We start from the raw sequence: 27,436 nt of genomic DNA on the forward strand, positions 1-27,436 counted from the left end.
CCATAAATCCTGCAGCCGCTGGAGCTGCCCGAGCGCTAATGATGAGGTGCAAACGCCAGCCAGGTTTAACAAATATTTCTGCTCTGTATTTGGAGAGACGCGGGATGACACGCTTGAATCATACAAGAGTGATGAAGCCATCTATTAATTACTGCCGGGAATGTTAAACAACATCTGCCAGCTCAGCAGGCCCAGGCACTGCCTGCCCCGGCCTCCTCCAGGAACTGGAGGAGAATTTGGCCCCCTCATTAATTTCCCATGAAATCTTGGAATAGCAAGAAAATCCCAGCTGGGTGATGGAGAGCCCATCCACGACGGGAGCCGCGGGGACACCGGGGTGCTCGCTCCTCACCGCCATGCCTTGGCCACACTGGGATTTATGTCACATTCCCACCTGGTTCAACCTAGTTGATGCTGTGATTCTCCCTGATGAAGAATAGCCATAAACTGGCAAAGGTTGGGCATTTGTTTCCCATAATGTGATTTATAGATTTTCTTTTACCCAAGTGTTTTTGGAGGCTGTAAGAAAGCGAGTGCTCATTAAGGAATCCCATGGAAATCTTCGTCACAGCTTTGGGAGGAGCCAGCATCTTTAAAGCAGGCATCTCCATGGCAGGAAGATGCTAATTAACAAGCTCGCTCTGCACAGTATGCACGGGCTGTGGCAAGCAGAGAGGGACCTGGTGGAGTGATGCATCCCACCAAAGAGTGCACAGTGGGCACTGGGGCTGGCACATCCCTTTAGTGCAAGATCCCAGGACCATGAAAATTGGACCAGTTGGTGGGATCCTGGGCAAAAAGGAGAGCTGGGGATACACATGCAGCCAGCCAGGTTGCACCACTCTGCAAAGCCTCTCCCAACATGGGGGAGCTGGGAGGGATGCCCAGGCTGGGACTGGGTGACAGAGCAGGGAGCATGGCCATTGTGGGGTCACACTGGCCTCAGGGACAGAGGCAGGGATAGGTGCTGGGTTGGTTCTGGGTCTTGCTGGAGAGGCTTTTGGCTTATTATCTCTTGGTCCCTTTGCACCCAGAGGGGATGGGCTTGGGGAAGATTGTCTTTGGTGAAAAATCACGAGATTTATCACAAGCAAAGCTCCTGCAGCTCCTTCTGTGAGGTGCCAGGACACATGCGGATCATTTTTCCCACCCTTTTTCCACACATAAAAATGCTATAATTTTCTTCCCTATAAAAGCCAAAAAGCAAACATAGTTGCAAAATACTGGTGTGCTTCAGCGTAGAGAAGAACACCCAGGGGAGGAGGGAGGCCCAGGGTGCTCCGTCCCAGCCCCAGTCCTGTAACACCTTGCATAGCTGGGGGGCACAGGGGGAGTGGGACAGATCTGGGGGTGCCCAGGATGGACAGAAAGTGACAGACCCCAGTGGGACAGTGCCACCCATCCATCCCAGCAGCAGCAGCTCGGCTGGGTGCCAGCTGGGCCACCTGGGAGCCCAGGGACAGGTAGTTAAAATTCAGAAATGTCAATTTAAATTAAAACGTGTTTCAGAAAGGAGAGAGATAAAACCTTCCCTGCAGCGCAAGGAGCTGGGGGATTTATGGGGTACTGGGAGGACCGGCGCCCCCACTGCAGTGGGCTCAGGGCGAGCGGGGGAAGAACTGTCTTGGCTGATGCTGCTGGTGCCACAGGGCACCCCAGGCACTTGCCTGGGTGTGGGGGGCACCCACCCCCTCCCCACCCGCTGCCATAGAGGCCAGGGCTGTGTCTGCACTGAAATGTCAGCTCGCTAATAAAATGTGCAGGAGCTACGTTTTCTTTGGGCCAATAAAACTCCCTGGTGGCAGCAGGGATGCAGCGAGCTCCCTCCTGCTCAGCACCCTCCCCACCTCCCTGGGGGGACACAGGGGCCCGTCTGACCCCACACTCCTGCCAGCTCCCCCAAAGAGAAGATGTTGGGAGCAGGCCCCAGCACACAGCTCCAGAGCAGGGAGTAAATCCCCTGCGCTGTGTCAAGGTAAAGTGACAAAACACTGGCCTGCAATGCGGGAACCACAGTTATAACAAGAGAAAATCAATGCGATATATTACCAGGTATATAAAGACGCCATTAACGCTTCAGCGCAGAACCCAGCAGATTCACCTGCCATCAGTGCTGTTAGGGCTCCCCGTGGTCCTGTCTGACAGCCTGGGTCACCCACATGGGGCTCAGCTCTGCCCCACAGGCAAAGATCTCCTGCTCCCACCAGCTGGCCCCTGGGCTTTTGCGCAGTGCCTGGTCTCCAGCTGGGGATGTGGTGGCCAGGGCTGCCACGGTCGGAGCAGTGCATGGCCAGTCCAAGGTGCAAGGATCCAGCAAGGCTGCAGCCCCAGGACAGGCAGGTGCCACCCTTCCTTCTGGGGCTCCTTCACCGGACTGCCAGTGCTGAGTCCAGAGCACTGCAGCACCTCCTGGGTGTGATTAAAGAGGATGACAACCCCCATGTACCAGGGAGCGGGGCTGCAGAAGGAGGTACGGAAGGTGCAGTGCTCCCCTGGCATGGCAGCTGTGGGCAGGGAGCAGTATGTGTCATAGAATCATAGCATGGTTTGGGTTGGAAGGAGCCTTAAAGTTCATCCAGTTCCAGCCCCCTGCCATGGGCAGGGACACCTCACACTAGACCAGGTTGCTCAAAGGCCTGTCCAACCCGGCCTTTAACACTGCCAGGGATGGAGCATTCACAGCTTCCTTGGGCAGCCTGTTCAGTGCCTCACCACCCTCACAGTGAAGAACTTCTTCCTTATATCCAATCTCAACCTCCCTTCTTTCAGTGTCCTCAGGGCACATGCTGGGGACATGAATGCTGGGGACATGCCCTGGAATGCAGGGTGGGGACATGTGCACTGGGGGATAGGTGTGCTGGGGCCATGAACACAACCCCCTGCACAACTGTCCATCACTGGGGACAGCTTGGATAATTCTGAAGAAGTTGAGTCAAGTTTCTCTTAATTGATTAATCAATAACTTTAATTGAGTTGAGACTCTCTAACAGATAGCTTCAGCACTGCTCTCCCTCTCACTGCCACTGCCCTGACCTCCCACCAAAACCCCAGTGTTTTGGCTGACTTCTGCCAAGGCGGTGCTGCTGTCAGGCTCTCCCAGAACCAATTCCTGGGGCTTGCGGGGGGCCAGGGAGCTGTTCTGCTGCAGTTACAGGGGAGCTGCACCATGCGAGATACCAGTGAGAGGCCCCAGGACAGGCTCAGCACAAGGGGCTGCAAGACATCCACAGCTCACAGTGCTACCTCTGCCAGTCGCAGCACAACCCCTGTGCGCCCATGGGCTGGACAGAACACGCACGCCGGCCCTGCAGGCTGTGAGCTGTGGCTGGAGGCGCGCAGAGCACACGGGACAGGGGCTGGGGACAGGCAATGCAGAAGCCGGACTCCCACACACTGGAGCCACAGCTCTGCAGAAGTGGAGATGAATGTTTTATGGTAAAATATGCAGAGCATGGGACGAAAGAGAAAGCGTTTCCTGCATAATGAGACACTGTTAGACACAAGCTCCCCAGGAAACCAATTAATACGGTGCTTTGTGGATGTCAGGCCAACACCTGGCAGAAACACCTTTCCCATGGAGGACGCCAGCAGCGCCGTGCGGCAGCCACACACACACCCCCCGACGAAGACAGCAACCCGACCGGTGTCACAGGCAGCGCGGGCCCGGCTCTGCCTGCTGCCGTGCGGCGTGGAGCCGCCGACCCCCGGCACACCGGAGCCACCTCCGCGCTGCACGCTGGCAGGCAGTGTGTGTGTGGGAGCCGTGAGGGGCTCACCCCGAGCCCCGCTCCGATGCCGCGGGTAATGGGCGCTGCGAAGGGGCTGCGCCGGGGACACCCTCCACGCGGCGGCGCGGGAGCGCGCCAGCTCCGCCCCGCTCCTACCCTGCATAACCCCGCCCACACCCAGCCGGCCCCTCCCAAACCCGGCTTAGCCCCGCCCATCGCAGCATGGCCACGCCCCATCCCGGGCAGCGCCGCCCGTCGTCTCTCCCCGCCATGGCGCTGCGCTTCTCCGCCAACCTCTCGTGGCTGTTCCCGCAGCTCCCGGCGCTCCCGGCGCGGCTGGAGGCGGCGGCGGCCGCGGGGTTCGGGGCGGCGGAGGCAGCCTGGCCCGCGGACTGCCCGGCTCAGGCTTTGCGGGCCGCGGCGGAGCGGGCGGGGATGCGGATCGTCCTCCTCAACACCCCGCCGGGTACCGCCGCGTCCCCCGGGCTGCGGGAGGCGGGGGCACGGGGGTGCCCCGGTGCCGCTGATCCCTTCCCCGCTCTCTCCTAGGGGACCAGGAGGCGGGCGAGATGGGTCTGGCGGCCGTGCCCGGGCGGCAGGCTGCCTTCCGGCAGGGGCTGGCCGCGGCCGTGCAGTACGCCAAGGCGGTTGGCTGCCCCAGGTAGGTGCCGGCGGGACCCCGCTGCTGCGACGCCTCGGCTGCTCCGACCCGCGGCACCGGAGCCCTCCCCTGCAGTCCTGCTCTACAGCCTTCCTTCTCCAGCTTTTCTCGCTAGCGGAGCTCGCCCTTTGCACTGCTGTGCCTGCAGCCCGCCGGGTCACCGAGCCTCTGCAGGGCCGCGTCGGGCTGGGCCCGTTTCATTGCAGACCCCTGGTTGCAGTGCCACAGTCTTAAATGTGCTCCCTGGGAGCTGATCCAAAGCTGCCAGGCACGCTTGGCTGACCCTGCCCTGTGCCAGTCCCTGTGATAATCCTCCCTTTTTTCTCCCCAGTCATACCAATCCTTTCCCCGAAGACACAACAGTTGCTTTATGGATTACAGCACAGCAGAGACACTGTAAGAGATGCAATTAGTCTGGCACAACCCCCTCCAGAGAACTAACGTGGCCCTTTGATTCCATTTACTTCGCATCATTCTTTCTCTTAGAAACACAGTCCAAAGCTGGCATGGGCCAGCAGGCAAGGGGTTACCCAGACCCATTTACGTTCTCTGGTAACGGGCAGTTTGAAAAGGCTTTTGTTTGCAGTGTATGCCTCACCCAAATGGTGCCGAAGAGCCTTGCTCCCCCCAGCCATGGATCCTGCATGCAGCCTGGCATAGCCCGGCACTGGCCCCTATCCCATCCCTGATGTATGCTTGCCGCTCATCACAGTGGCTTCAGGGCAGCCCCAGGAGCAAGACCCGAAGTAAGCTCCACTCTCAGGCTGAAAGAGTTGGAGGCAGCTGGCAAAAGAGGGAAGAACCAAGGTCTACAACGTGTCAGGCGAAAGGTTCAAAGAGGTCCCTCTCCATTCTGGGGTGGGATGGTTTGTGTTTGTGTCCCTGCAGTTTGCGGGCTGCCTGTTGTGCCTCCTGCATGGGACATGGCTCCTCTTACCCCCTTCTGTGTCTGCCCTCTCAGCCTGGCCCCGTTTTCCATTGGCAGAGGAAGGTGTATTAGGCCCAACCTGCTGCCTGGATAGTGGAGCTGCTGCCTGTGGCTGATCTCTGTGTCTGCAGGATCCACCTGATGGCTGGGCGGGTTCCCCAGGGTGCAGACCGGGCAGCAGTGGCAGTGGAGATGGAAACCACCTTTGTTGAGAATCTCAGATATGCGGCTGACCTCCTGGCCCAGGTAAGTGGGGAACAGGTCCTGCTCCATGTGTGCAGCTCTTAGGTCACCAAGATGGAGAATCCCCCACCTGCCTGGCAATGGGGAAGGAGCTCTTGCTGCTGCCGAGGGGACAGGTATTCTGTAGTGTGACATTACCATGTTACAGGAAGACATGACTGGACTGGTGGAGCCTATTAACAACCGCATCACTGACCCTCGTTACTATCTGAACACCCCGCACCAAGGTACATCTCTCTCCAAAGTCTCTTTCAAGGGAAGAGAAGGATCCCCCAGGTCTGAAAGGCAGGCGGTTGCCTCACCTGCAGGGCGATGCTGGGGGAGCACAGTTAATGAAGGAAGGGAAGGTCTCAGGGCTTCACCATGAAGTTTCCAGCCTGGGGATGATGGTCTCTCATTTCTTGCACCCTTAGCTGCTGCCATCCTGGAGAAGGTGGGACGGCCCAACCTGAAGCTGCAGCTGGTGAGTGAGCATTGAAGATCTCCAGGGTCCATCCTCCACCACAGAACCTTACACAAACGCACTAGGGAGTCCTAGGGGATATAGGCTTGTTATCCCCTCCCGGGGATATGGGGAGTGACAAGGACCATAAGACAGCCATCCTTGACTGCTAACTGCTGAACAGCTGCACCATCTGTCTTCTCCTCCACAGGATCTCTTTCACTGCCAGATCATGGATGGGAATTTGTCACGCAACCTGGAGACATTCTTCCCACTCATTGGTAATGCCCAAACTGGCTCCTCTGTGTCCATAGGGCAGGAGTGGCTTGGAGATGGGACCCTCCTGCCCCACACTCTGCTACAGCTGGCTGCAGGCACCAGACTGCTCTTGGATCACCTCATCACGTGCCTAAGGGAAGGCGGCAGGCAGGGCTGCCTCGGACAAAGCATCTCCCATTCCCTCCCTAGGTCATATCCAGATTGCACAGGTGCCAGGGCGGCATGAGCCCGACAGCCCTGGGGAGCTGAACTTCCCCTACATCTTCCAGCTCCTGGAGTCCCTTGGCTACACTGGCTATGTGGGGTGCGAGTATGCTCCAAAAGGTGAGTGGACCTGCAGGTGGTCTGAGCCCCATGGGCAGGTCGCAGTACGGACCAGCTGGCTTTGTACAGTGTGCAAAGACAGGCAGACTGTGGGCATTAGAGTCCCTGCCTGGGGATGAGAGCCCTACCCGGAGCATAAGCTGCTCCATCTTGCCTGGGGGTGCCAGCAGGAGACTTTGTCTGTCACTGCAGGAGACACCTTGGAAGGTCTGGGCTGGCTGCGGTCATACTGGGAGAGTCGAGGGCTGCAGCACTGTGGGACCAGCAAGGCAACAGAGTAAAAGGAAACTGCTGGAATAAAAGTCAAAGCAATAGCTTGGCAGAGGAGCATGTCTCTTCTCTTATGACTAAGGGGTGGTGGTAGGTAGAATGATTCCTAGGGCAGTGTTAGGTACATCCTGTTTCCCTTCCCCAGGCCCTACTGGGCCAGCCCAAGCAGCTGGACCTTCATCTACACAAGTACCATCTGCAGCATGTCATATCTGGGGGTGGCTTGGGCATCACTGTAGGTGACTCCAGGTACACAGAACTTTTACTTCCAGTCTGCAGGGGTATCCAGGGAGAGGTTGCCAGTCTCCCTTGCTGAGGGGAGCATTCACTCCTAGGGAAACATGCAAGTTTTCCCAGTCCAGCTCCAGCTGGTGCCTGGAGCTGTGGGAAAAGGACTCTGGGCTTCCAAGTCCTGCAGTTCTCAAGGCTGGTGCCAATGCCCAGCACTGTCCCTGCAGCAGATGGGGAGAGAAGCAAGTAGCCTCCTCCCAGGCTGCCTGAACCAACGTAACAGGCTGGGGGCTGCCTGCCCTGCTGCTCCTACTCCAGAGCAAGTATGAGACTCTAGAGCAAACCCAGCCAGTCCTGCAGCCAGGGTTGCCTCTGCATTCCCTATGGGAGGCTTTCCACATCCTAGCCTACAGCATAAGAGTGGGAATCTGGTTCAGTTTATTTCACAGAGACATCAATGGCTTTAATGTACATCTCCATCAAACCTTCCCCTGGTCCAGTTCACACTTCCTGTCCCCTTTAGTGCTCTCCTGATGAAAGCAAAGGGACAGAAGTGGGCAGCCTCACTGCTCAGAGCCCTGAAGTCTTTCCACCTCAAGTCAGAGCAGTGTGCAGTGCTGCCCTGTGCAGAACTGGTGCTCTGTGTTCTCCTCCGTGCCTTCCCGGCAGGCAGAACTCACCTGCAGATGCCAAAGCTGTGTCCCTGAGAATCTCTCTGCTTCAGCCAAGCCACAGCAGCCAAGCTCCTGTCCTTGCAGTTCAGTTCAAGGTCATTCAGTCTCAAATCCACTGACAACATTGCACTGAGGGCCACACCAGCCAGCCAGCGACGCATGGAGGTGCATATCCCCAGGCTCCTCAGCTCAACACCCTTGCATGCCACCAGCAGTGCTGCCTGCGGTGCCAGAGCCTGTTCTTCCCCATGGTGACCCATGGCACAGCCGCACCAGGAGGTGCGGTACATGTGTTGCTCGAGGATGTGGGTGCCAGTGCTAGAGCAGGCCTGTCCAGAGGTTGAAGCAAGCGGTGTTGATCACCGACTCCAGGTGGTGGTATGTGGACACAAGCTGTGGCAGGGGGCTCTCGCTGTTCTGGGGCTGCACTGGGAACGGCTCCCGGAAAACCACGGTGAGGCTCTGCTGAGAGGGAGGAACAGGTCAGGGGAAAGATTCAGGCAAGCACTGTGCAGGCACTACCCCAGGTGCATGGGCACTCTCTTTTGGTAGTGCCAGGCAGGTACTAGGACAAATCCTAAAATGCCAATGGCACTGAGCTAGCACCTCCTCCTGTGACAGAGCATGCTTGAGCCTCTTCCCAAATTTTCTGGAGAAATAAGATGCAAGGACTTGCCCACTCACTCTCTCCCAGCCCCCATGCATCTACAGTTATTCCACCCCCAGCAGCAGCCTCGGGAGAAGAGGGGATCCTACTGCCTCCACAATAATAGGGGCTTCCAGGGAAATCAAGAGGGAAATTTCTTCTCCTAAGGCAAAGAGTAGGAGTGCAACAAATGGGGAAGGGGAGGAGATTAAATGTAATAACTGCAATCCTAAAAATAAATGCTGGCTGCTCCATTCTGATCAGTGACTGTACCGACAAGGCAGGGCAAGGGCAGAGGGGAGCAGAAAACAGGGTTCAGAAGAGAAGGTTGCAGGAGCTGACACAGAAGAAGAACATGAGTGATGTGGTGTGCTCAGATCACCAGCATGGAGCCAAGACACAGAGGCTGGATGTTCTCCAGAGCTGAAACACAGCACACAGAATCAACTAGCTTGGAAAAGACCTTTAAGATCGTCAAGCCCAGCCGTCAGTTCGGGACTGCCAAGCCCACCACTAAACCATGTCACTCAGGGCAAATTGATCTCCCCTCAAGATCCCCCCCATCCTGATCTCCACTCATAGCCACCCCTCATCTGCCCCTGCTCTCGCCTCACAATGTCCCCTCACAGCTGCCCTCCCGTTCCCCCCATTGGCCAGCTCTCCCCTCACGATCTCCCCTCACCCCTCATGGCTGTCCCTCCTATCCTCTCAGGATCTCCCCTCACAACCACCCCATCTCTCCCCTCCTGAACTTCCCTCACTCCTCATGGCCACCCCTGATCTCTCCTCATGAACTCCCCTCAAGACTGACCCTGCTCTCTCTCACAATCACCCCTCATGTCTGCCCCTCCTATTTTCTTAGGATCTCCCCTCATGACCGCCCCTCCTATCCCCTCATGATCTCCCCTCATGGCCACCCCGCTCTTCCCAAGCAGCCAGGATCCCCTGACAAACTCAATGCCGTGAGAGCAGCTATGTAACTGCAGAACAGCAAATGCACCACCATCATTTAAGAGGGAAGAGAAGGTGATTTGTGAGCCTAACTCCAGCATTGTGCAAGGCTTTAGAGCAGGCTCAGAGAGGAAGAACCACGATGAAAATGCAGCTCTGTTTTACCAAAGTGATGTGCTAACATTAGAGTTCTCTTTGATAAGGTAATATTTCTGGACAAAGGAATCATGGTTATCTTATCTGAACTTCAGGAAGAATTTGATGTGGTGCCACATGGGAAATTTAGGTAAGCTGCAAAGATAGGGATTAACACAAAAATTATAAGGTGAAGATGGTAGCGTTGAAAGGGGAGGAAGGAGGTTGGAGAGAGGTTACAAATGGGAGTTCTTCCAGAACACGTTTTGGGACTCATGCTGCCTAGTACTTTAATGAGTCTGGCACAGAGATGAGGAGCGTGCTGATAAAGTTTGAGGCACTAATACAAAAGAGGACTGGGATGATGCAAGAAAAGCCCTAGAGGCAACAGGAATGGGACGAATATTAAATGCAAGGCAAGGAACACAAAGGATTTCTGCTGTAAGACTGGCGTCATTGGGAGAGGTGATTGAGGGTGTGGTGTATCACATCAGTAAGCACAAAATGACACTATGACCTGTGAGACATGACCATGAAAAGGCAAATACCACTCTAGGATTTACCAGAAGCACTGTGCAGGGACAGAAAAGCCTCAGTGCAATTGCTGAGGGCTCTGCTGAGATTCCTCAGGAATACTGGGTGCAGTCCCAGATACCTATATTTATGAAGGCTGTCCTGAGCCCTGACAGGCTCTGAATGACAATAATGCCACTGGGGAAGGGAGGCTTAAGAGCTCATCTTGCTTAACATAGCAACATGGAGTTAGCAAAAATTCCACCCTTAGATGCAGAGATGAACCTCAGGTACCAGGGTAGAAGCTGGTACCTGCACAGTGAAGAGCGGTTTCAGCTCTGAGCTACCACTGGCATGAAGAAGATAGAACTGGCCAAGACAAAAAGCTGCAGCAAAAGATGGGAAGAGCTCTTCACTATCACGTGTCAGGAGGCACCAAGCAGCCTTCCAGCAGACACCACCTCCTCTGTTGCCCCTTCCTGCTTTTAAGATGGAGAGTGATTTATTCACAAAGGGATCAGTTACACTGCACAAGCCTTGCTTGAACTCAGGTGTCTGTAGATCCCCTGCACTCACGTGAAGCTGCACACCCTGGGATCCATCCTGCACCCTGCCTGGCACCGTAGCTGAAAGCAGAGTATTTTTTCCCTCAACTCCAGTGAAGACCAAGGCCTGTGCAGATTTGCTGGAACCCTTACAGTGCAGGTCCTCTTCCCTTCTGCCCAGGTAGGTGCAGCCCACAGCTCTGGCAACCTCTCCCAGCCAGACCCAGTGTGATCCGGCTTTGTACTGAATATGGGAGGACTCTTTAGTCTGGACAGAGGGACAGCTGAGAGCATGATCCAAAAGCAACCTTGTGAAATAAAAAAGAGGATCAACTGCTTACTGTTTTCCAGTATAAGAATAAAGAGGATTCACATGAAAAGAGCCGAAGGAGCTTCAAAAACAATTCAAGGACTTCACCTAGACTGTAATTGTTCTTGGAGCTGCAGGTCAGAGGAAATCACAGATGTCAGAAATTAACCAAAGGAAACAAATCCATGGAGGACTATTAAATAAATGGAAATGCCATTTCTAGCTCAGGGTGTGCCTGAGCCACAGACTGTCAGATGTTGGGACAGTGTTTAGGAGAGGTATTCCAGACTTCCTGACTTTCCTCATGTGCACCTGCTGTTGGCTACTGCTGGATGAATCTAAACAGATCTCTGTCCTGAGCCAATACAGCTGCTTTTATGTTCCAAAATTCTTACCGTCTTTCCTGAATGGGAATCAAGAAACACAAGAACGAAGCAATCCGTGAACTTCTGGTTGAGCACGACCTGTCAGGAGGACCACAGCACAGGTTGGAAAGAAGACAGTACTACAAACTGTCCCGTATCTCCAGGACAGGGATACAAACACCCACCCAGGGACATGCTAACATGCAGGATGAGTGGCATGATAGAACCTTGAAGATGAAAGTCAGCCTGGCTCACAGGTGACACTGCCCGATCATGGGGATACACATGGCATAAGGCTCTGCAGGTGTAGTGTCCCATCTGCCTGGAGGCAGGCAAACAGACACTGCTGTACCACAGGAGCACACACTTCATGCTGCATCAGTATCAGAGTAGAGAGCAACATCATGATGGTGCCCATGTCATCCTAACAGCACATGCCAGGCTCACACAGGAAGCAGGGGCTCTGCACAGGGGAGAGAGGATGCAGGTAGGTCATGGGCTATGTCTTACCAGATACTGGGTGCCAGTCTCAGCGTTGTGGAAGTGCCGGCAGCTCTGGGGAAAGCGGCTCAGCAGGACTTTGATAAGGCTCTGATACCAGGAGACGGTCATGGTGAGGAAGCATTCCTGCAGGCATGGAAAAGGGCTGATTTCAGCTTCCCTCTAGCCATGGCACCAGCAGCCATAATACTACAGCAGCCTTCATCCCTCAAATCAGATGCATCCCACTGAGGCATGCTGACTTTCCACAGACAGGTCCATCCAGCCTCCCCCTTTTCCTGCCAGCTAGGAGCTATGGTCCTACCTCTATCTTCCTACCAAGGAGGAAGAGATGTGCCCTGTTCACCTGGTGCCCACTCCATCCCCAGAGCAGAACAGCAGCTGCTGTTCATCCTGACTCCATCCCCGCTGCTCACCAGCTGGGGGTCGACATCAGCAATGGATTTCCCATGCACGGCTTCAAGCAGCTCCTCCAGCTCCACCAGTGAGAGCTTGCCCAGCTTCAGCTTGTCAGAAGCCAGGGGCTCCAGAAGGAAGAGGCGCTTCCAGAGGTTGTCCCTGCGGCAGTGGCATTTGGCCAGCTGCACCATGCTGCTGAGCTGTTTCTGGGCTGAGGCCACCTCAGAGGCCAACAAGGGGAAGAGTGGTGAGGTGTAGAAGAGTCCCGGCCCCAGTTTGACTTGCGTTCCCCCTGCGTAGAACTCGCTGCTGTCCTCCACGTCCTGCCAGAGCTCCCGCTCCGCTGGCTGCTGCCGCCCCAGGCTGGTCTCTGGCTCTGCTGCCTCCCAGGCTGCCCGGCCCACCACAGGTTCCAGCACCTCCCGCTGCAGGCGCGGCAGCTTCTTGAAGCGCCTCATGTCGGCCGTGAGCCGGGGAAAGAGCTCCCGCTGGCTTGTCATGATGACGTAGAAACGCAAGCTGAGAGCAAGGAGACACTCGTGAGCTGGGGAAGGGCTGCTCCCTTCCCAGCTGGGCTGCAAGTGGACCGTGGGCCTCTCTGTCCCTGCCAACAAGGGTCCTTCCCTGCCCAGACAAGGACACTGCCCAGCTCCCTGCGAAGCACCAAACCTGCCTGTGATGTCCCAGACAGAACCACTCCTTCCCAAGACCCTCTTCCCCAACCAGGAAGCTTTGGCATCATGTCTCTGGGCACCCAGCGCTCACCGGAGCATGCGTCTCTCTGCCTCACTCTGCTCCTCAAACGGTGCTGCACTGTGACACACCAGGAGGGATACATCAAAGTCATCATGATGACGCAGACCTTCAGAGTCCTTGTAGGAGCCAGAGCTGGGAGGAAAAGCACATCAGTATGAAGGGGACCTCACTTGGTTCCTCAAGAGCTCTTGGTCACAACAAAACTATTGGGCATGGGAAATTCAACACAGCAGGACTCCTCAGAAGTGCTATGGGAGATGCCTGTGTACACACATGCTCACCACCCCTGTTGGCCATCTCAGAGAAGCTGGGCAGAACTGCTGCCTGGCACTATGAGCAAGTCAGCTTTGCTGGTGCCTTGGGGCAGTGTCCCCAGGAGTGGGGTGTGCCCACCCATCCTGGGCAGCTCCAGCAGGTGCACTCACCTGTTCCAAATGGAGACCAGGGCATATTCATTCTGCTCTGTGCCTGGTGTCCCCTTCTTGTTGTCACTGCCTGCGGCTGGCCGGGCCATGCGCAAGGGTTTCATGTGGTAGGTGTTGGCGTGGTCAGCGATGTAGTTGTACAGTTGGTGTGCAGTGATCATGTTGGTGGGCAGGGCCAGTGTGCCTGGTGGAAGAGGACACGCTGCTATCACAGGAGACACCCGGTGCCTCTTACCTGGGCAGTGTCCTAGAAACAACTCTGGGGGACAGAGCAATCCACCTCCCTTCCAGAACAGGGCAGCAAGGACTTCCCCTAGAGCTGGGCCCCTCATGTCACCCTCTCCCTGTCACCTCTCTGGATACTTCAAAGGTCAGGTTTATTTGTAAAGCATTTGGAAAACCTTTTGCCAAGTTTTGTGGTGATAACCCCAGACTGATCACGTGTTGAGCTACACACCTTGGAAAACGTGGTTGCGGCCAAATTTAGGGATGTCGGTGTGGTGGGCAATGAAATCCTCCAGGAAGCTGGTGAGGTGGTAGCCCTGGCGGAGAGTCATGTGGGAACCCAGCAGGTACTGGTGGACTATACGCAAGTGGAAGTCGTAGCTGAACGAATGCACGTGCATGAGGTCCCGCACCTTATCACACTCCTCTGTGAAGAGCATAGAGAGCTGCGGAGGGACAGGGAGTCAAGGCAGGAATGTTACCAGGCACCTCACACCCATCTGCAGAGCCCTGCTGACAGCAAGACACAGCAGAGCCAGTTGCAGCCACCCCTGCCCCAACACTAGAGCAGGATGCAGCCGAGAAGCTGTGTGCACAGCGCAAATAGCAGACCTACAGGCCTGGCCCCAAGGGATCCAGCTTGGTGGCTCCTTCCATACTTGACCCCACTCCTGGTCTCCAGTAGCAGCACAGACTGATCAGCACTACCTCCCCTTTTGGCATGAGGTTCACCCCCCGTCCTGAGCTGAAAGCCACATGGCTGTGAAGGAAGACATGGCCTCCTTTCAGCTGAGTGCTGCTCTGAACTGCCTAGTCACCGATTATGTGCAGTACACACTGGGGCTGGAGCCCCAGCACATTCTGGATATACAGGCAAAGACTGACTCCAAATGTCCCTTAAGAGCAGAGGACAGCCTTTGGGGAGTAGCTGGAACCAGAGATGGGCTACAGCAAAGTTGCTAATGCCCTGTGCTCAGTATCTAATATGGACCTACACTGGCTGCTGGGCAGCCAGATCCAGTGGTGGCTGGTGTGTCACAGCTGTGAGAGGTTCCCTCCAGCACATGGCCATCACCTCTGCACAGCGTACTGGTTCTTCACCGATGCAGTACCAGCCTTCACACATTCACTCCTGGCCACAATCCCACCACAAACGCAGCTACTGTGCCAAGGAACAGCACTGGTGAAGGCCTCAACCTTGCCCACATGCCAGGGGCACACGTTTATATCTTTTGGCTCTCTGACATCGTTGGGCAGTTGACCCCCATCATAACCCCTTAGTTTAAGAAGGGGGCAAGCAGGGAAAACCAGCAGGCAGGAGGCACTGGCAGGAGAACAGGCTGTCCTCGCTCTCTGCACCACCTGCATTGCTGTCGCCATGAGCCAGAGGACATCTCACACAGCCAGGTTGAGCCCTGAGAGGAGCCTATCCCTCTGCCCCAGGAAAAGCAGGACAAAAAGCAAGAAACACAAGGTGCTGCCCCCATGCCAGCACCTGGGGCCCACCCCATCCTCTCCCCAAGCTGTGCTGTCCGCTGTGGTAAGTATTGTTATGGAAGGCACTGGCACAGGAGGCAAGAGGCAGCTCCTGCAGCCAGGCACTGGGCAGGAAGGGTGGAAGCACAGCCAGTGGGAGGTTCAGCCTTGCACTGGCAGGTCCTGCCGTGCTCAGCATGGCAGTGGGAGGAGAGGACGTACCGCAGACTCAGAGACGGAGCTGGGTCCCATGCAGCTCTTGCTGCGAGCTCTGGCTGTAAGAGTGCCCTGATGGAGAGAGATGCACAGCCAGTGGGAAGAGAGGCAAGGCACTGCCCAGCCCTGCTCCTGCATCCAGCCTGTCCTGCACAGGCTCAGGGTGAGACGAGAGAAGGGGTAGAGAAGCTCAACTGCTCCACCTGGGGGAACTCTGGGCTAGTCCCAGCGCGTGGGAAGGCTGGCCAGGCCTCTGCAGCAAGTCCCACACCTCTTGCCCGCTCCTCCCAGGACCATTCCCTCCCACTGCAAAACCAGGCAAAGTCTTTTCCCAAGTCAGCCAGAGGGCGCTTGGATGTGTTCTGCAATGCCAGCGGCAGCTTGGTAACCCTGCTCTGTGCATCTGCAGGCTTCTCAGGAAAGGCTCAGAAAACCTTCAGGCGAGGCAGGCTCTAAACTTAGGAGAGCCACTCTTAGCACATATAAGATGCAGCCTTGCTATGGAGCCAGCTTGGAAAGGACATTATGGTCATGTGTGCTTCCTGCCTCAGGCAGGCTGGGGCTGACCAACTTTGAGGCAGCCACCCAGTGCCCTGGGGACAGGCATGAGGCACCCTGACACACCAAAAGAGAAGGGAGCAGGCAACCCCATGGTGTTGCAAGTAAGGCACAGAGGTATCAAGAACCAGGGCTCATAGTGCAGAAAGTGATCTCTGGCAAATGGTAGCCATGCATGTTCACACATCCCTGTTCCCATTCCAAATGAAGCAGAGAACTTCTGGCTTTCCATGCATGGACTTCCCCTGGAGCAGTCATCTTTGCCAGAATTGCTCCTATTCCTCCCCAGTCTGCTCTATCTTGCTCCCCAAGCCAGGACAAGAGTCATCCTGTCGCCAAACCTCCCACCCCTTTCACTGCACTGCAGTGCAGATCTGCTCAAGCAGCATGCCATGGAGGGCATGTGGCTGCAGAAGGCTCTGTGCAGTTCTGCTTTTCCATGAGGAAGCACAGCTCTCCAGAACTTGCTACACCTGAAATGCCCACTCTGTCCCAAAGATCACTGCTCCCCCAAAGCAGCCCCTGCCCCTTAGCTGTGCCTGCAAAGCCATTACCTGAGAATTTACAGACTGGCCCATGGGGATTCGCGAGCACTCCAGTGCATACTGCTTCACACAGAAGTAATAGCCCTGGAGGAGAGAGCACATGAGCACAGCACAGGCCTTGGACCCCTCCAGGAAAGGAGAACAGCCCCCATGCTTCACCCTCTGGGCTGGATCCCACAAACTCTTGCTCCATGTTTTGCTTCCCCTCTTGTCTGAACTAAGCCAGCCCGACCAATACATGGCTGATCACAGAGAATCCTACCTAGTGCTAAGCCCTTGCATCTTTTATTAGCCCCCCCCTCCAGGCAACTGCTCTGGTCCCTGCAGAACCATCTCTAGCTGCTCCAGAGTCCTGCAGGACCATGGAAGAGGCAGGACAAGAAACAAAGAATCACATGTGCCTGGTGCACCCCTCATCACTCACTTTGTCACCTCTGGAGACTGTCTCTGAACCCACAGAGATCATATTTTGTTTCTTGTTCTTTCTTACCTGAAAGGCCAACTCCATCAGCACAATCCCACCCGGAAGGGCTCTCTGTAAATGATATGTGGCAACAGCAGGGCTTGTGCTCTGGGAAGAGAAGGACAAAGCTGAAGAAGCTATCTGACACAGGAGAGCAGCCCACGTACGAGGGTGTGAGGCTGCCATGAGGCTCTGTGGCACAGGTAGAAATAGTGGAGCCTTGCAACTGAGCACCCTCACTGGAGAGAGGAAGGCAGACATGCCAGAGCTGACTGTGAAAAGAATTCTAACTAACTTAATAAACAGCCTTTGAGAGAGCACACCAGGCACACTGTTCCCTTCACCTCCTGCTTGCTCACAACAAGGTATCTTTAGAGTTCGAGGATATTGTGAGCAGAGGGGTGATGCTGCCCATAAAACCTCGCTCCTACCTCTCCCTGCTGAGCTCTCCCCACACCATCACATCTGCCTGACACAGCAGGAATCAGAGGCATCCGGTTTGGACTCAGGGCTTAGCTGCCAGCAAATTCATCTGTCCCCTGTTCAGTAATCCCAGTGGATTGCTCTCGTTTTAACTGTAAGGCGTTGTCTTGCCCACAATCCAGGGAAGTGTCAGAAAAGGGTGAGCAAATGCTATTTACTCTATCATCCCTGGGTGATTTCATGAGCCACAGGTGGTTTCTGCCTATCTAGTGACTCAGATTGATTCCTTTTCCAGGTATTTGCCTATTCTTTCTTGTAAGCTCACATTCACAAAACTCAGTAAGCTCTGAGTGTTCACAAAACCTTTTGATAATGACCACTGTTACCTGCTGCATAAAGAAAACACTCCCTTCAGCTTTGAAACTGGCTCCCAATACTTTCAATAGATGGTGTCTAAGTGTTGCATGAAGTAAGGCAGCAAGAAGTCAATCCCTTTCCAGATTAGCTGCAATTTGGTAGAGCTGTCCTTTTCCTCTCTAGTTGCTACTTCTTTAGACACCAGAACCCTCAGCCTGCTCTCACATTAGAGCCATTCCAGCTTTATCTTCTCTGACGTCTTTAACTGCAGCATTTATCTCACTCTAACTAAAGATCCTTTTGCCTCAGAGTTGCCCTTAACCATAGATGCTGAGGCTTCTCTGATAGGTAAACCTCTAGAATCACACTCAAAGGCAGTTGTCCTGATCTCAGGTCACCCTGTTCTGCTTCTGAGCCCCCTCCAGGTTGTTGCTCTCCTGGTTCCACCCAGTCCCAGGCAAGGGCTCCGAGGGCTGCAGGAGGACACACAGAAGGTCAAGGAGGTCTCATCTGACCCAGCATCCCAAAGACAGCTCTGGTCTAGACAGACTTCTTTTGAATTTGGCATCTTCTCTGTTCTTTCACATCCTTCTGCCTGAAACTGATTCAAAAGCCAACCAAAACCACAGCTCCACTCCACAGCCTGACTTCCATCCCATTCCACCCCTCTAACAGACACATACCTTTGGACTTCCCTCTGTTTTTGGCTTCGTGTAGGAAAAGGACCCTCTTCCCTCTACACCCATTGCTGCCAGAGCTCGGATCCGGTTTGTGCTACTGGAAATGACAGCAAAACCAGCCTTGAGCAGGGGAGCCAACATCTCCTGTTGTGTCAAACCAGGGCATGGCTCAGTGCGTGGGCCCTTCTCCAACAACAGGCTTCCAAGAACATCACTGACCTGCGAGTGGTGGGCGAGGGTGGCCGCACCTGGACCAAAATGAAGCCCATGCTCTGCAGGTATTGGATGTATTGCTGCAGGAAGGCATTGCACATCTCCTGCAGCCAGGGCTCCTCCTTCACCTTGCAAGGCAGCGCCTCTGCAGAGTCACAGCTGTGGCTGCGGTCTCTCCCTGAAGCTGCGGAGTCATTGGAGCGGTGGCGCTTCTGGAAGAGAAAAGTTTCCTAAGGAAAACTGCGGTGACTGGCTCCGAGGTGGCACTTGCTGGGACACCACCAAGTGTCCTGGTTGAGCAGAGAGCACTAACAGCTGGTGCTCCAAACACTGCCCTAGTGCACATGCCGAAACACAAGGTCCAAGATTTACCCAGCCACGGACTGACCTAACAGCACTGCAACAGACTGCGGGAAAAGGTGCCCTGGCAGAAGGGGAAAATTCACATCTTCCCCCACAGAATGGCTTCCACAAAGTGTTAATGGCTCACAGCTGGTTCACACAAGGTTCAACAGAGCCTCAGCTCCTACTGTCATGGTAAGACTCCAATCCCCTTATGAATTCTGCTGACTTCTCAGGATTTACTAGCAGTTCAGTAGCACTAAAAGGAACAGTGCTTTCTGTTAACCATTTCCAGTTCTCCTCTTGATGTGCTGAATAATCCTTGTCTTTGTGCTATCTCTGATGTTTCTTTTCTTGATCTACTTCAAATCTGTGTCTCTTTTACATATTCCTATCTGGCCTTTCATTCACCTACTCCAGAAGCAGTCTCTTTACTTGCAGCTACTGTCTGACCTTCTCCAAGTCTCTCTAGTCTCACACTTACTTTTCAGATGAAGACATTAAAACACTAGTATTTTAGGAATGTATTGCAATATCACCCATAACACTAACACCCTTTCTGCTGTATTCTAAATGGTTTGCTTTTTGTATCCAACTGTTCATGAATTGAAGGAACCCACTGAGCTGTCTGCTCTGTACAGGCTGTGCAGTTAGAGTACAATACAGGAGGATTTCAAATTTCTCTCCCCATTGTGCTCTGTTTTACTGGGAACCAGGTTCCAGCTCCCACAATTGCTCTCATTTCACAGGCTACTCAAGTTCCTCTTGAGTTTCTTGCAGTCTTTTTCTGTTCTGACCTATCTGAACAGCCATACAGCATTGCAAAGCCTGGCTTCTTATATGTACTGCGATAAATGATCTGGAGATACAGAACCTACTATACAACCTTGAAACCCCTGCTGCCAGACTCTTCAAATTGAATAACCAATTTTCATTTTGCCCTGTTGCAAAAACAAAGTGAAGTTTTCATCCTGTGATGATACTTTTCCTTTTGCTTGCGAGTACTCAATTTCTGTAGCAACCTCTGCTTAAAGACCCTGTCAGAATCCTTTTGACATTTTGATAAATTACAACAGCCTGTTCTTCCCTTCTGACACACACACAGACCATGAACAGCCAGTACAGGATCTGCACCGGTTAGAGTCTGTCAGGTTGCAACCTGCTCAGGATTCAGCTGGTTTGCTTTCAATTGTTCCAGCTATTTGCTGGGTCCAGGAAAGGTTTACCATGTCTGGCTGCTGAATGCATAAGGGGAAGTTTTGCTTCCCCAACGGATCAGTACCAGACTGTGTTCTCTGATGTCTCTGCTAAGCTCAGCTCTGAATTCTCTGGGTAGAAAAAGCAAGTCAGTCTTCCTCAGGGATGGTGTGGCTGCTGAAGAAAGGCTTTGAGGACCTAAGGATCTCAGTTTCCATCTTAGAGGGTGCAAATTCATCCTGTAATACACAGGTGAATTCAGAGGAGCCCTATCTTCAGAAAAGATTGCAAAGCTGTCTTTTGCTCCAGCAAACAAAGCCCAACCCCACTGGCACTTGCTGACACTCACCTTCCCCTCGACCTTGCCCTGCTGGTCAGTTTGGATTTGCTGCCGGAAGGCTGGGTCAAAGAGTAAGGGGGTAGCACAGTAGTGAACGAGGCGTGAGGACTGCTTTAGGGTTTCCAGGTCTGCCAGCTGCACAGCACAAGAGGAACACAGTTACAGAACACATCCCTCATCAAGCCTGGGAACAAGCTGTGGTGCTTAGAGACCAGCAGCTCCAGAAGTTCAAGCAGAGAGTTTGATGTTAAATGCCATCCCCAGCATACAAGCCTGCTCTTGAGTCCCAGAGCTCCCCTTTGCTATGGGGAAACTCCTGCTCTCAGTGCACAGTAAGAAGGCCCAGCCTGCTGTCCACCAGGGCTGCACTCACGCTGATAGGCATGTTGGACTGCGCTGATCTCTGCTGCCAGGTAACAAAGAGATTTTCAATCTTCATCTGCTTCTCCAGTTCTAAAGGAAAGAGAGCAACCACAAGAGTATCAAGCCACAGCCCTAAGTATTGCCATCCCCCCTTGAATCCCACCCTATGTAGGCCATAAACCATTCTCTCACAGCATCCTGACAGGTGGAGCTGAGAACTCTTGTTCTGCTCTTTCTGAGCTACTTTTCCAGGAGCAAGATGATTAGGCATACTCCTGTGACAGCCCTCTTGTTGTACCTTTCCTCTCCATGCTCTTGATTTCCAAGAACTGGGCCCCATGCCAAGACACAGGGTCAAAAGGTCCCGACTCAGGCCCATGGGGTATTCTCTTGATGGTGGTAACATCCCGCAGAGCTTCATCAAAGGGTACCACATCAGGATGGAAGTGCAGAGATGGCAGGCTGCGGGCAGAGCTGCTCAGCCGGCCTTGCTCCTTGCTAGGTGGGGGATTGGAGCTCCGGATCAGTGCATCCACCTCCAAAGTGGAGTTCAGGAAAGGATTTGGCTCCTAAGCAAGCAAACACAGCCATGAAAGCCTCCTTACTGCCAGCTTTGGACCAAAGACCCATAAGTACAGAGTAAACACAATTTTGTCCATCTGCAGACATCTCACAACCAAGTGCTGCCAGCCACCAGACCTGGCTTCCCTTTCCACCTCTGTCTGTCTCCAAGAGCAGACAGCAACAGCCTGACTGGACACAACCACAGTCAGGACACGTGAGCACCTGGGAATGCCTTGCCAACCAGCACACAAAAGCACACAAGTGCCTACAACCTTCCTCAGACCCTGCACTGACAAGGCCCCTCTTGAAGAGGAAAGAACTGCCCTGCCCAGCAGAGTGCCCTACCTGCTTGCTGTCCTCATGCCATGGCGTGTCCATGAAGCAGTGATGGTGGAAAAGTCCCAGCTTCTGGCTGATCAGGCAGTGCACAATGTGGGACCGGGCATTCTGCCACTGCAGCAGGCGAGTAAGGGAGCAGTTCAGGTTGGCCCCCAGGTCTGGGGACCAGTTGTAGGTGTAGAGTGTCAGCTGGAGAGAGAAGAGGAGGAGGAAGGCTGAAGAACCCACTCAGAGAGGGCCTGCATAGTGACACAGGCTACCTCAGGTGCTCTGCATGGTACTTGTTGGGGTACTTGTAGCCACTTTCAGGCTACAGACAGGGAGACTGGCAACAGCTCATTCAGAGTCCCACTGTTAAAAGCCACAGCAGTGTGGTGGTACTTGTGCTCTCAGTGCAAGCCCCCAGCTTGATGTGGGCCTTGCTGAGGGTAGGGAAAGAGCAATTACAGTCCAACAGTGGGGCAGCTAAAGTCAGAAACAGCAAAGGCTGCTGCTCCCTGGCACTCCTGAGTGCTGCAGGGAACCTCCAGCTCTGCATGTGGCACACAGAAACATCCTGCACAGCTCCTTTGGAGTGCCTGTAAAGGCACTCTTTCTCTCTGCTTTCTATCCCTGGGCCAGTTTGGAACAGCCTGCCTTTTAGGAGACACCACACAGGCACCATTGCTACCTTTTTGTCAATGATCTCCATAAAAAGGAATCTTTGCCGCGGCACCAGATCTCGTCCAACAAGGCTGGGATCAGAGCCTCTGTCTGCCGAACTGAATTCCATGGCCTCAAAGCGCTGGAGCCCTTTGTGAGCTGCAGGAAGCCAGAGTTATGACCCTCAGTACCAGTTCATCCCGCTCTTCCATCCCACATCATTAATGTGGCACAGTACTGCTCGATTCATTTTGAAATAAGCAGTTACAGACATATTTGAGAGTAAGGTCTCAGGAGCTGAAAAGAGACAGCTCACTGTCCACACCCAGGCACAAGCAGCCTGTCCCAGCAAGGAGGGGAAACCTTCTCATACATCTCCCACCCTCAGCGCATCATCTGGTGGACCCCATCTGGGCACTCACCCTGTTCCGTGCTGCAGCGCCACTGCTGGAAGTTGCGTCCTAGCAGGATGAAGTGCCTGACGGCTGCAGGGCGAGGGCTGGCACTCTGTCCAGGCTTATAGGGCAGGAAGGCAGAGCCGCCATGGCAGCTGCAGAGAAGAGCACCAAAGGTGGCTGACACGTAGAGCCATGGAGGGTGGCACAGCTGATGGGCATTTGCTGGTGCCAAACACCCCCGTGACCTGGGTAACTCACCAGATCTGCTCAAACACCTTGACAGTGGTATCACTTGCCAGGGTAGTGACCAGGCTCACCACTTCCACCAGGATGGAGGACAGGAGGAAACGGGACACAATCTCCACCGAGCACTGCTGCACCGATGGGCACCCTACATGCAAGAAGTAGTGTAGGACAACCTGCCAACATGACCCAGAGCCAAGCCCTGTGCACCTGGGCAGCAGAGAGGGCTGAGGGAGCCCCATTGCAGGCTGCTGCCCAAACAGGCCAAATTCCTGCCTTGCCAGGGACTGGGACAGGCAGAGCTGGAGAGCAAGGACGTTCTATGAAGAAGAAGACAAAGGCTGAAATAACCCCTGGTTTCAGGCTCTGGTCTGAAGTAGGACCTGAACCAAACTCCCTGCATACCCTGAGCACAGCCTTATATTCCTCCCTTGCTCCCTGGCTTACTCCTCATAGGAGGAGGACAGCTGTACCTTACCAGCTGGAGGTGTGAGGAAGTACAAACACTGAAGTGAGAAGTATCCAGAATGCAGCAACAGGGCAGATACACAGACCCAAATCCCACCATATGAAGGGCATCCCTCCTACTCTCTCTCCCTGCAAGACTGGGGTCTCTCGTGCAGCTCCACAGCCACAGAGTATGTTGCAGAGGCTTCACATCCTCCCACCCAGCTACATCTGGGAGCTAAATCCCTACCCCAGCTGCTGTTGGAGTCCAGGTCTCTCCAAAGCTACTGCAGCCAAGTCCAGCAAGCCCTGGATTTGGAGGATGGCAGATGAAACTACAGGCCTTAGTGGGTTTGTTCAGATGCAGAGACACATGCCAGCGCTCCTGCCACAGCTTTGTAATGCAGATGCTGGCCATGAGACCAACTGGACTCCAGTGAGGTTTGGGGAGAGACAGGGTGCATAGCTAAGCAGAGATCAGCAAGAGATAAAGACAGATGGCTTGATGCCATGAGGACTTGCCCTCCAAGCTCTGGATAGAAAGGCCCATTCCCAGCCCATCTGGAGGAGCTGGGCCCTGAGGCACATACCCAAATGGTTCATGAATGCCATCCACTGCTGGCAGATTTGATTGAAGATTGGGTGCATGGTACCTACATCCCCTTCTTCCAACTGGCAGGCTCGGCGCCTGGGAAGAGAAGCACAGTTACACCACATCAGTCAACAACAATGAAGGCACAAAAGTCTCCAGAGCAGAGCCTGGGGAGACTCCTTTTTGGGCTGTTACAGCCCTTGAGCCGTGTCCCTCTGTCAGTAGCCATAGGGGTGTCAGGTGCTGCACGGGGCCCCACAATGCAAAGAACAGACCTCTGGCAGGAAGAAACAGCAGTGCTGCCAGCAGCACTCCAGCAGTAAGGATTGAGGCTTTGTGTGTGGAAGGCAGCTCCACTAACTGGCTGTGTAAGGGAGAAACTAGAAGGAAAAGGGATGTGGTCTGAAGGGCTGAGACACACATAGAGCCAGCAGGATGTCAGGCTGTGGAGTGATGTACAGCAGATGGAGGGGAACAACAGCCCGGCTGCCTCGCCGGAAGGCTGCGCTTGCCTCTGTGCCTGTTCCAGTTCTGCTGTGGCTGTGGCCCGATCCTGGCTCTGGTGCTGCTTGACACTCTCAGTCTTGTGCCGCCGCCTTGTGCGAGCCTCTTCTGGCTTCTCCAGCACAATGTCATCAGTAGTCTTGGGGCTGCCCAGCTCCGAGGACTCTGCCTTGCTCTAGGGAGAAGGGGCTAAGTTAATGCTGTGCACATGCACACCTAAGTAGTACACTGATCCCAAAGTTCTGCTACCAGCCTGGTCTCCCAACCCCAGTCAAATCCTTCCTCTCCATTCCTCCTGGCCTAACACCATGAGGACACACACACCCTGCTCCCCACTGGTCCCTCAGCAACATTACCAGCATGTCCCAGAAGCTGCGGCGTCCCAGCTTGCTTGTGGGTGTCACTGGCTCCCCAGAGCTGGACGAAGGGGCAGAGGTGAAATGCAAGGGTGGAGGACAGCTCCTGCTAGCCCCACTGGTGGCCAGGGCCAGGCCCTTGGTCTCTGACATCGTCCTCCTTAAGCCTCCTGTGAAGAGAGAGCAAATCAGATTCTCCAGAGCCTCCCACTGTGACAGTGCTGGTGTCCCCGTGTATCCCACTGTGGCTGGCCAGAACCTGGCTGGAGAGAAGGGAGAGAGCCCTCAGTAACATCTAGCAAAGTGCATTCAGTCTTGGGGAGCACACAGACCTCTAAATACTTTTTCCAACCCTAATTTCCATTATGCTTCTTTCCTGCACAGCACATCTTGCAGAGGGGAGAGCAGCTTCCTCCCCCCCAGCCCCCAAAGCCTGAGTCCCAGCACAGCCCAGCTCCTGTGGGCCATGCAGGGGGCTCGAGGTCGCCGTGCTGGACGGGCTCTCACCCGCAGAGCTCAGGTCCTCCAGGTCAGCAGCACCCAGGGGACAGGAGGCCTCCATACAGAGCGGGGCTGGCAGCACAAGGAACTCCATGACAGCATCGCAGAGCGCATGGCGCAGGGCCCCGCGCAGCTTCTCCGACAGCTGCAGCAGGCTGATGTTGCCCTTCTCCCAGATATCCAGGCGCACCAGCACGCGGGGCTCTGTGGGGAAAGGGCAGGCCTGCATGGCTCTGCATTCCCACCTTCCAATGCCTCAGGGGATGTAGAGGCAGTAGGGAATCAGCAGCTTGTACCCTGTTTCACTCTGTACCTGAAGGCAGGGTGCCAGTCTCTGGCTGGTGCTTGCTGACCGCTGTGAGGCTTTCGAAGTCAGTGTCCTGCAGCAGGCCCACAATAGGTGAGGAGGAAGGCAGCTTCAGAGGGTCAGGCCTCTCCCCATGCGGCAGCGAGGTGGGGCTGCCATGTTCATCCACAAACGTCAGGGCAATGCACGCGATTCCTGCAGGGTAGAGCCCCGGACAGTCTTTGTCAACCCAGCACCAAGTACAGCTCTGCAAGTCCTGCCTACAACCTGCCACCCCACACCTGAGACTGTCATGTCACTACTTGGGTTGCACAGTGCCATGTGGCAGGCAGGGCCCACAAGGGGGGGATGCAGCCAGGGGAGCAGGGGCTAGCTGTGCCTGTGGGTAGCCAGGGTAAGAAGCATGGTGTTTGGCACAGGGTGTCTCCATTGCTCCAAGAATCTCTCTCCCACAAAGTCACAGCAGGTTTTGCCTTGCCCTGCAGGAGCTTCCTGGGTTGTCCACCCCCAAATGGAGATACTTTCTCTAAAAGGAGAAAGTATCTCCATTTGCCCCAGGTGGGCCTTTATGTAGAGAAATCCAGGATGGGGCTCACCATCCCCATCCTCTTCAGAGACAGAGTACAGAGCCCAGATACTCCCCAGCAGCCCTCTCCAGGCTGTGAAGGATCTTGAGTGCCTGCAGAGGAAGACTGTACACATGACACCTGTTGCAGATCACACTCACAGCCCCCTCCTCACTGTACACCCACACAAGATCAGGTGCCTTCCCTGTATACTCCAACCAGCAGGACTGGAGACAAAGCAGGCTGACACCTAGTATTAGCCTGGAGTTGCTGCAGAGTAAAATATAGGCTGTGCTGGTAGCCTCTCTACATTGAGCCTTGTGCACTCACAATGGAACAGTTCAGATGCAGGGCAGCAGCAAGATGCTTGCTTCACAGCCTCCCCAACACTGCCAAAGGGTGATGTGTTCAGATCATGGAGAAAAACCTCAACTTCACAGCACTGCTGAGCCCATATTCTGTCCCTCTCCATCCCAGCAAGGATGGGAGTGACACCGGACTCTGCTACCACAGAACAACCAAACTTCACCTGACTGGATCCACAGCCCCCAAAGCCTCCCATGTCCTCCTCATTCTGGGGCATGTGCTCCCACAGCAGTGCTTTCAAGCAGTCCAGGTCAGCAGCCACAGGAGCAGACTCCTCATTTATAGGTGCTCCCCGAGACAGAGCTGGTTTTCCAAGCAAGTACCAAGCACTCAGCACCCTGCACTGGCTCAGTCTCTTGAGGCAGAGATGATGGCTGCCCTGTCCCACCAGCACAAATTCTCACCACCCTGCCACAGGGAACAAGGCTTCCAGACCTGTTACAGGAGCAGAGAAGCCAAAATGTAATCACTAGATCACAAGTAAGAAACAGGTAAGAAACTCAAGACCTGAGCTCTATAGGAAGAGGTAAGTTTGCAAGAGCTGCCAAGAACCTTACTGCCCAATGCACTGGAGTTTGGCTACACAGTCACCATTGCACTCCATGGAGAGGTGGGGTACAAAGGAGCTATTACCTCCCATCCATGAGGGACTCTTGAGACCCCTCTGACCCAGGCTCACTGCAATACAAAGTACACATCAACTGTGCCCAGCCACTCTAGCCCCTTGGTATGCAAGGGAACATCCCACCCCAGGACATAGATACAGGGAGAGTGATGATGCTACACCCTGGAGCATGAAACCACAGCTGAAACATCATGATTCCTGTCTTCCTCAGGGAGGAGATGCCTGTTTGGACCTGTGGGAAAAAGGGTGCAGGATTCTGGAG

General features: G+C 54.6%; 2 protein-coding genes across 18 annotated transcripts in view; one reads left to right on the forward strand and one right to left on the reverse strand.

The window, feature by feature from the left end:
* The first annotated feature begins 3,998 nt into the window (after positions 1-3,998).
* Positions 3,999-6,927, forward strand: HYI (hydroxypyruvate isomerase (putative)). Of its 2 annotated transcripts, XM_061451508.1 has the most exons (8): positions 3,999-4,194; positions 4,278-4,389; positions 5,449-5,563; positions 5,709-5,787; positions 5,974-6,023; positions 6,214-6,283; positions 6,471-6,605; positions 6,798-6,927. In XM_061451508.1, exons 1-8 carry the CDS (start codon positions 3,999-4,001, stop codon positions 6,884-6,886), a joined length of 846 nt encoding a protein of 281 aa, XP_061307492.1. In that variant the 3' UTR covers positions 6,887-6,927. The 2 variants fall into 2 exon arrangements, with proteins under 2 accessions (XP_061307492.1, XP_061307493.1); XM_061451509.1 differs by lacking the exons at positions 3,999-4,194; positions 4,278-4,389 and adding an exon at positions 4,492-5,247.
* A 597-nt stretch (positions 6,928-7,524) lies between these two features.
* SZT2 (SZT2 subunit of KICSTOR complex) overlaps positions 7,525-27,436 on the reverse strand; it is a 57,768-nt gene continuing 37,856 nt past the window's right edge. For 7 of the 16 annotated variants that reach the window (XM_061451501.1, XM_061451496.1, XM_061451492.1 and 4 more), the window contains 24 exons: positions 25,624-25,812; positions 25,317-25,514; positions 24,810-24,979; positions 24,462-24,628; positions 23,948-24,045; positions 22,926-23,058; positions 22,692-22,819; positions 22,298-22,428; positions 21,634-21,816; positions 21,023-21,293; positions 20,735-20,814; positions 20,371-20,496; positions 18,489-18,694; positions 18,273-18,366; positions 16,837-16,917; positions 16,356-16,430; positions 15,250-15,315; positions 13,784-13,997; positions 13,327-13,510; positions 12,911-13,033; positions 12,163-12,664; positions 11,756-11,872; positions 11,276-11,344; positions 7,525-8,245 (listed from right to left, as the gene is read on the reverse strand). In XM_061451501.1, the coding sequence (XP_061307485.1) occupies positions 8,099-8,245; positions 11,276-11,344; positions 11,756-11,872; positions 12,163-12,664; positions 12,911-13,033; positions 13,327-13,510; positions 13,784-13,997; positions 15,250-15,315; positions 16,356-16,430; positions 16,837-16,917; positions 18,273-18,366; positions 18,489-18,694; positions 20,371-20,496; positions 20,735-20,814; positions 21,023-21,293; positions 21,634-21,816; positions 22,298-22,428; positions 22,692-22,819; positions 22,926-23,058; positions 23,948-24,045; positions 24,462-24,628; positions 24,810-24,979; positions 25,317-25,514; positions 25,624-25,812 (3,752 nt within the window). In that variant the 3' untranslated portion in view covers positions 7,525-8,098. Of the gene's footprint in view, positions 8,246-11,275; positions 11,345-11,755; positions 11,873-12,162; positions 12,665-12,910; positions 13,034-13,326; positions 13,511-13,783; positions 13,998-15,249; positions 15,316-16,355; positions 16,431-16,835; positions 16,918-18,272; positions 18,414-18,488; positions 18,695-20,370; positions 20,497-20,734; positions 20,815-21,022; positions 21,294-21,633; positions 21,817-22,297; positions 22,429-22,691; positions 22,820-22,925; positions 23,059-23,947; positions 24,046-24,461; positions 24,629-24,809; positions 24,980-25,316; positions 25,515-25,623; positions 25,813-27,436 lie in introns of those variants that run through there. The other 9 variants (XM_061451507.1, XM_061451506.1, XM_061451499.1 and 6 more) reach the window with 7 other exon arrangements.

The sequence above is a fragment of the Pezoporus flaviventris genome, unplaced genomic scaffold (genome assembly GCF_033815535.1).
Source record: "Pezoporus flaviventris isolate CSIRO_AGI_PZ_B2104156 unplaced genomic scaffold, CSIRO_AGI_Pfla_v1 ptg000013l, whole genome shotgun sequence".
In the NCBI taxonomy this organism is placed as follows: Eukaryota; Metazoa; Chordata; class Aves; order Psittaciformes; family Psittacidae; genus Pezoporus; species Pezoporus flaviventris.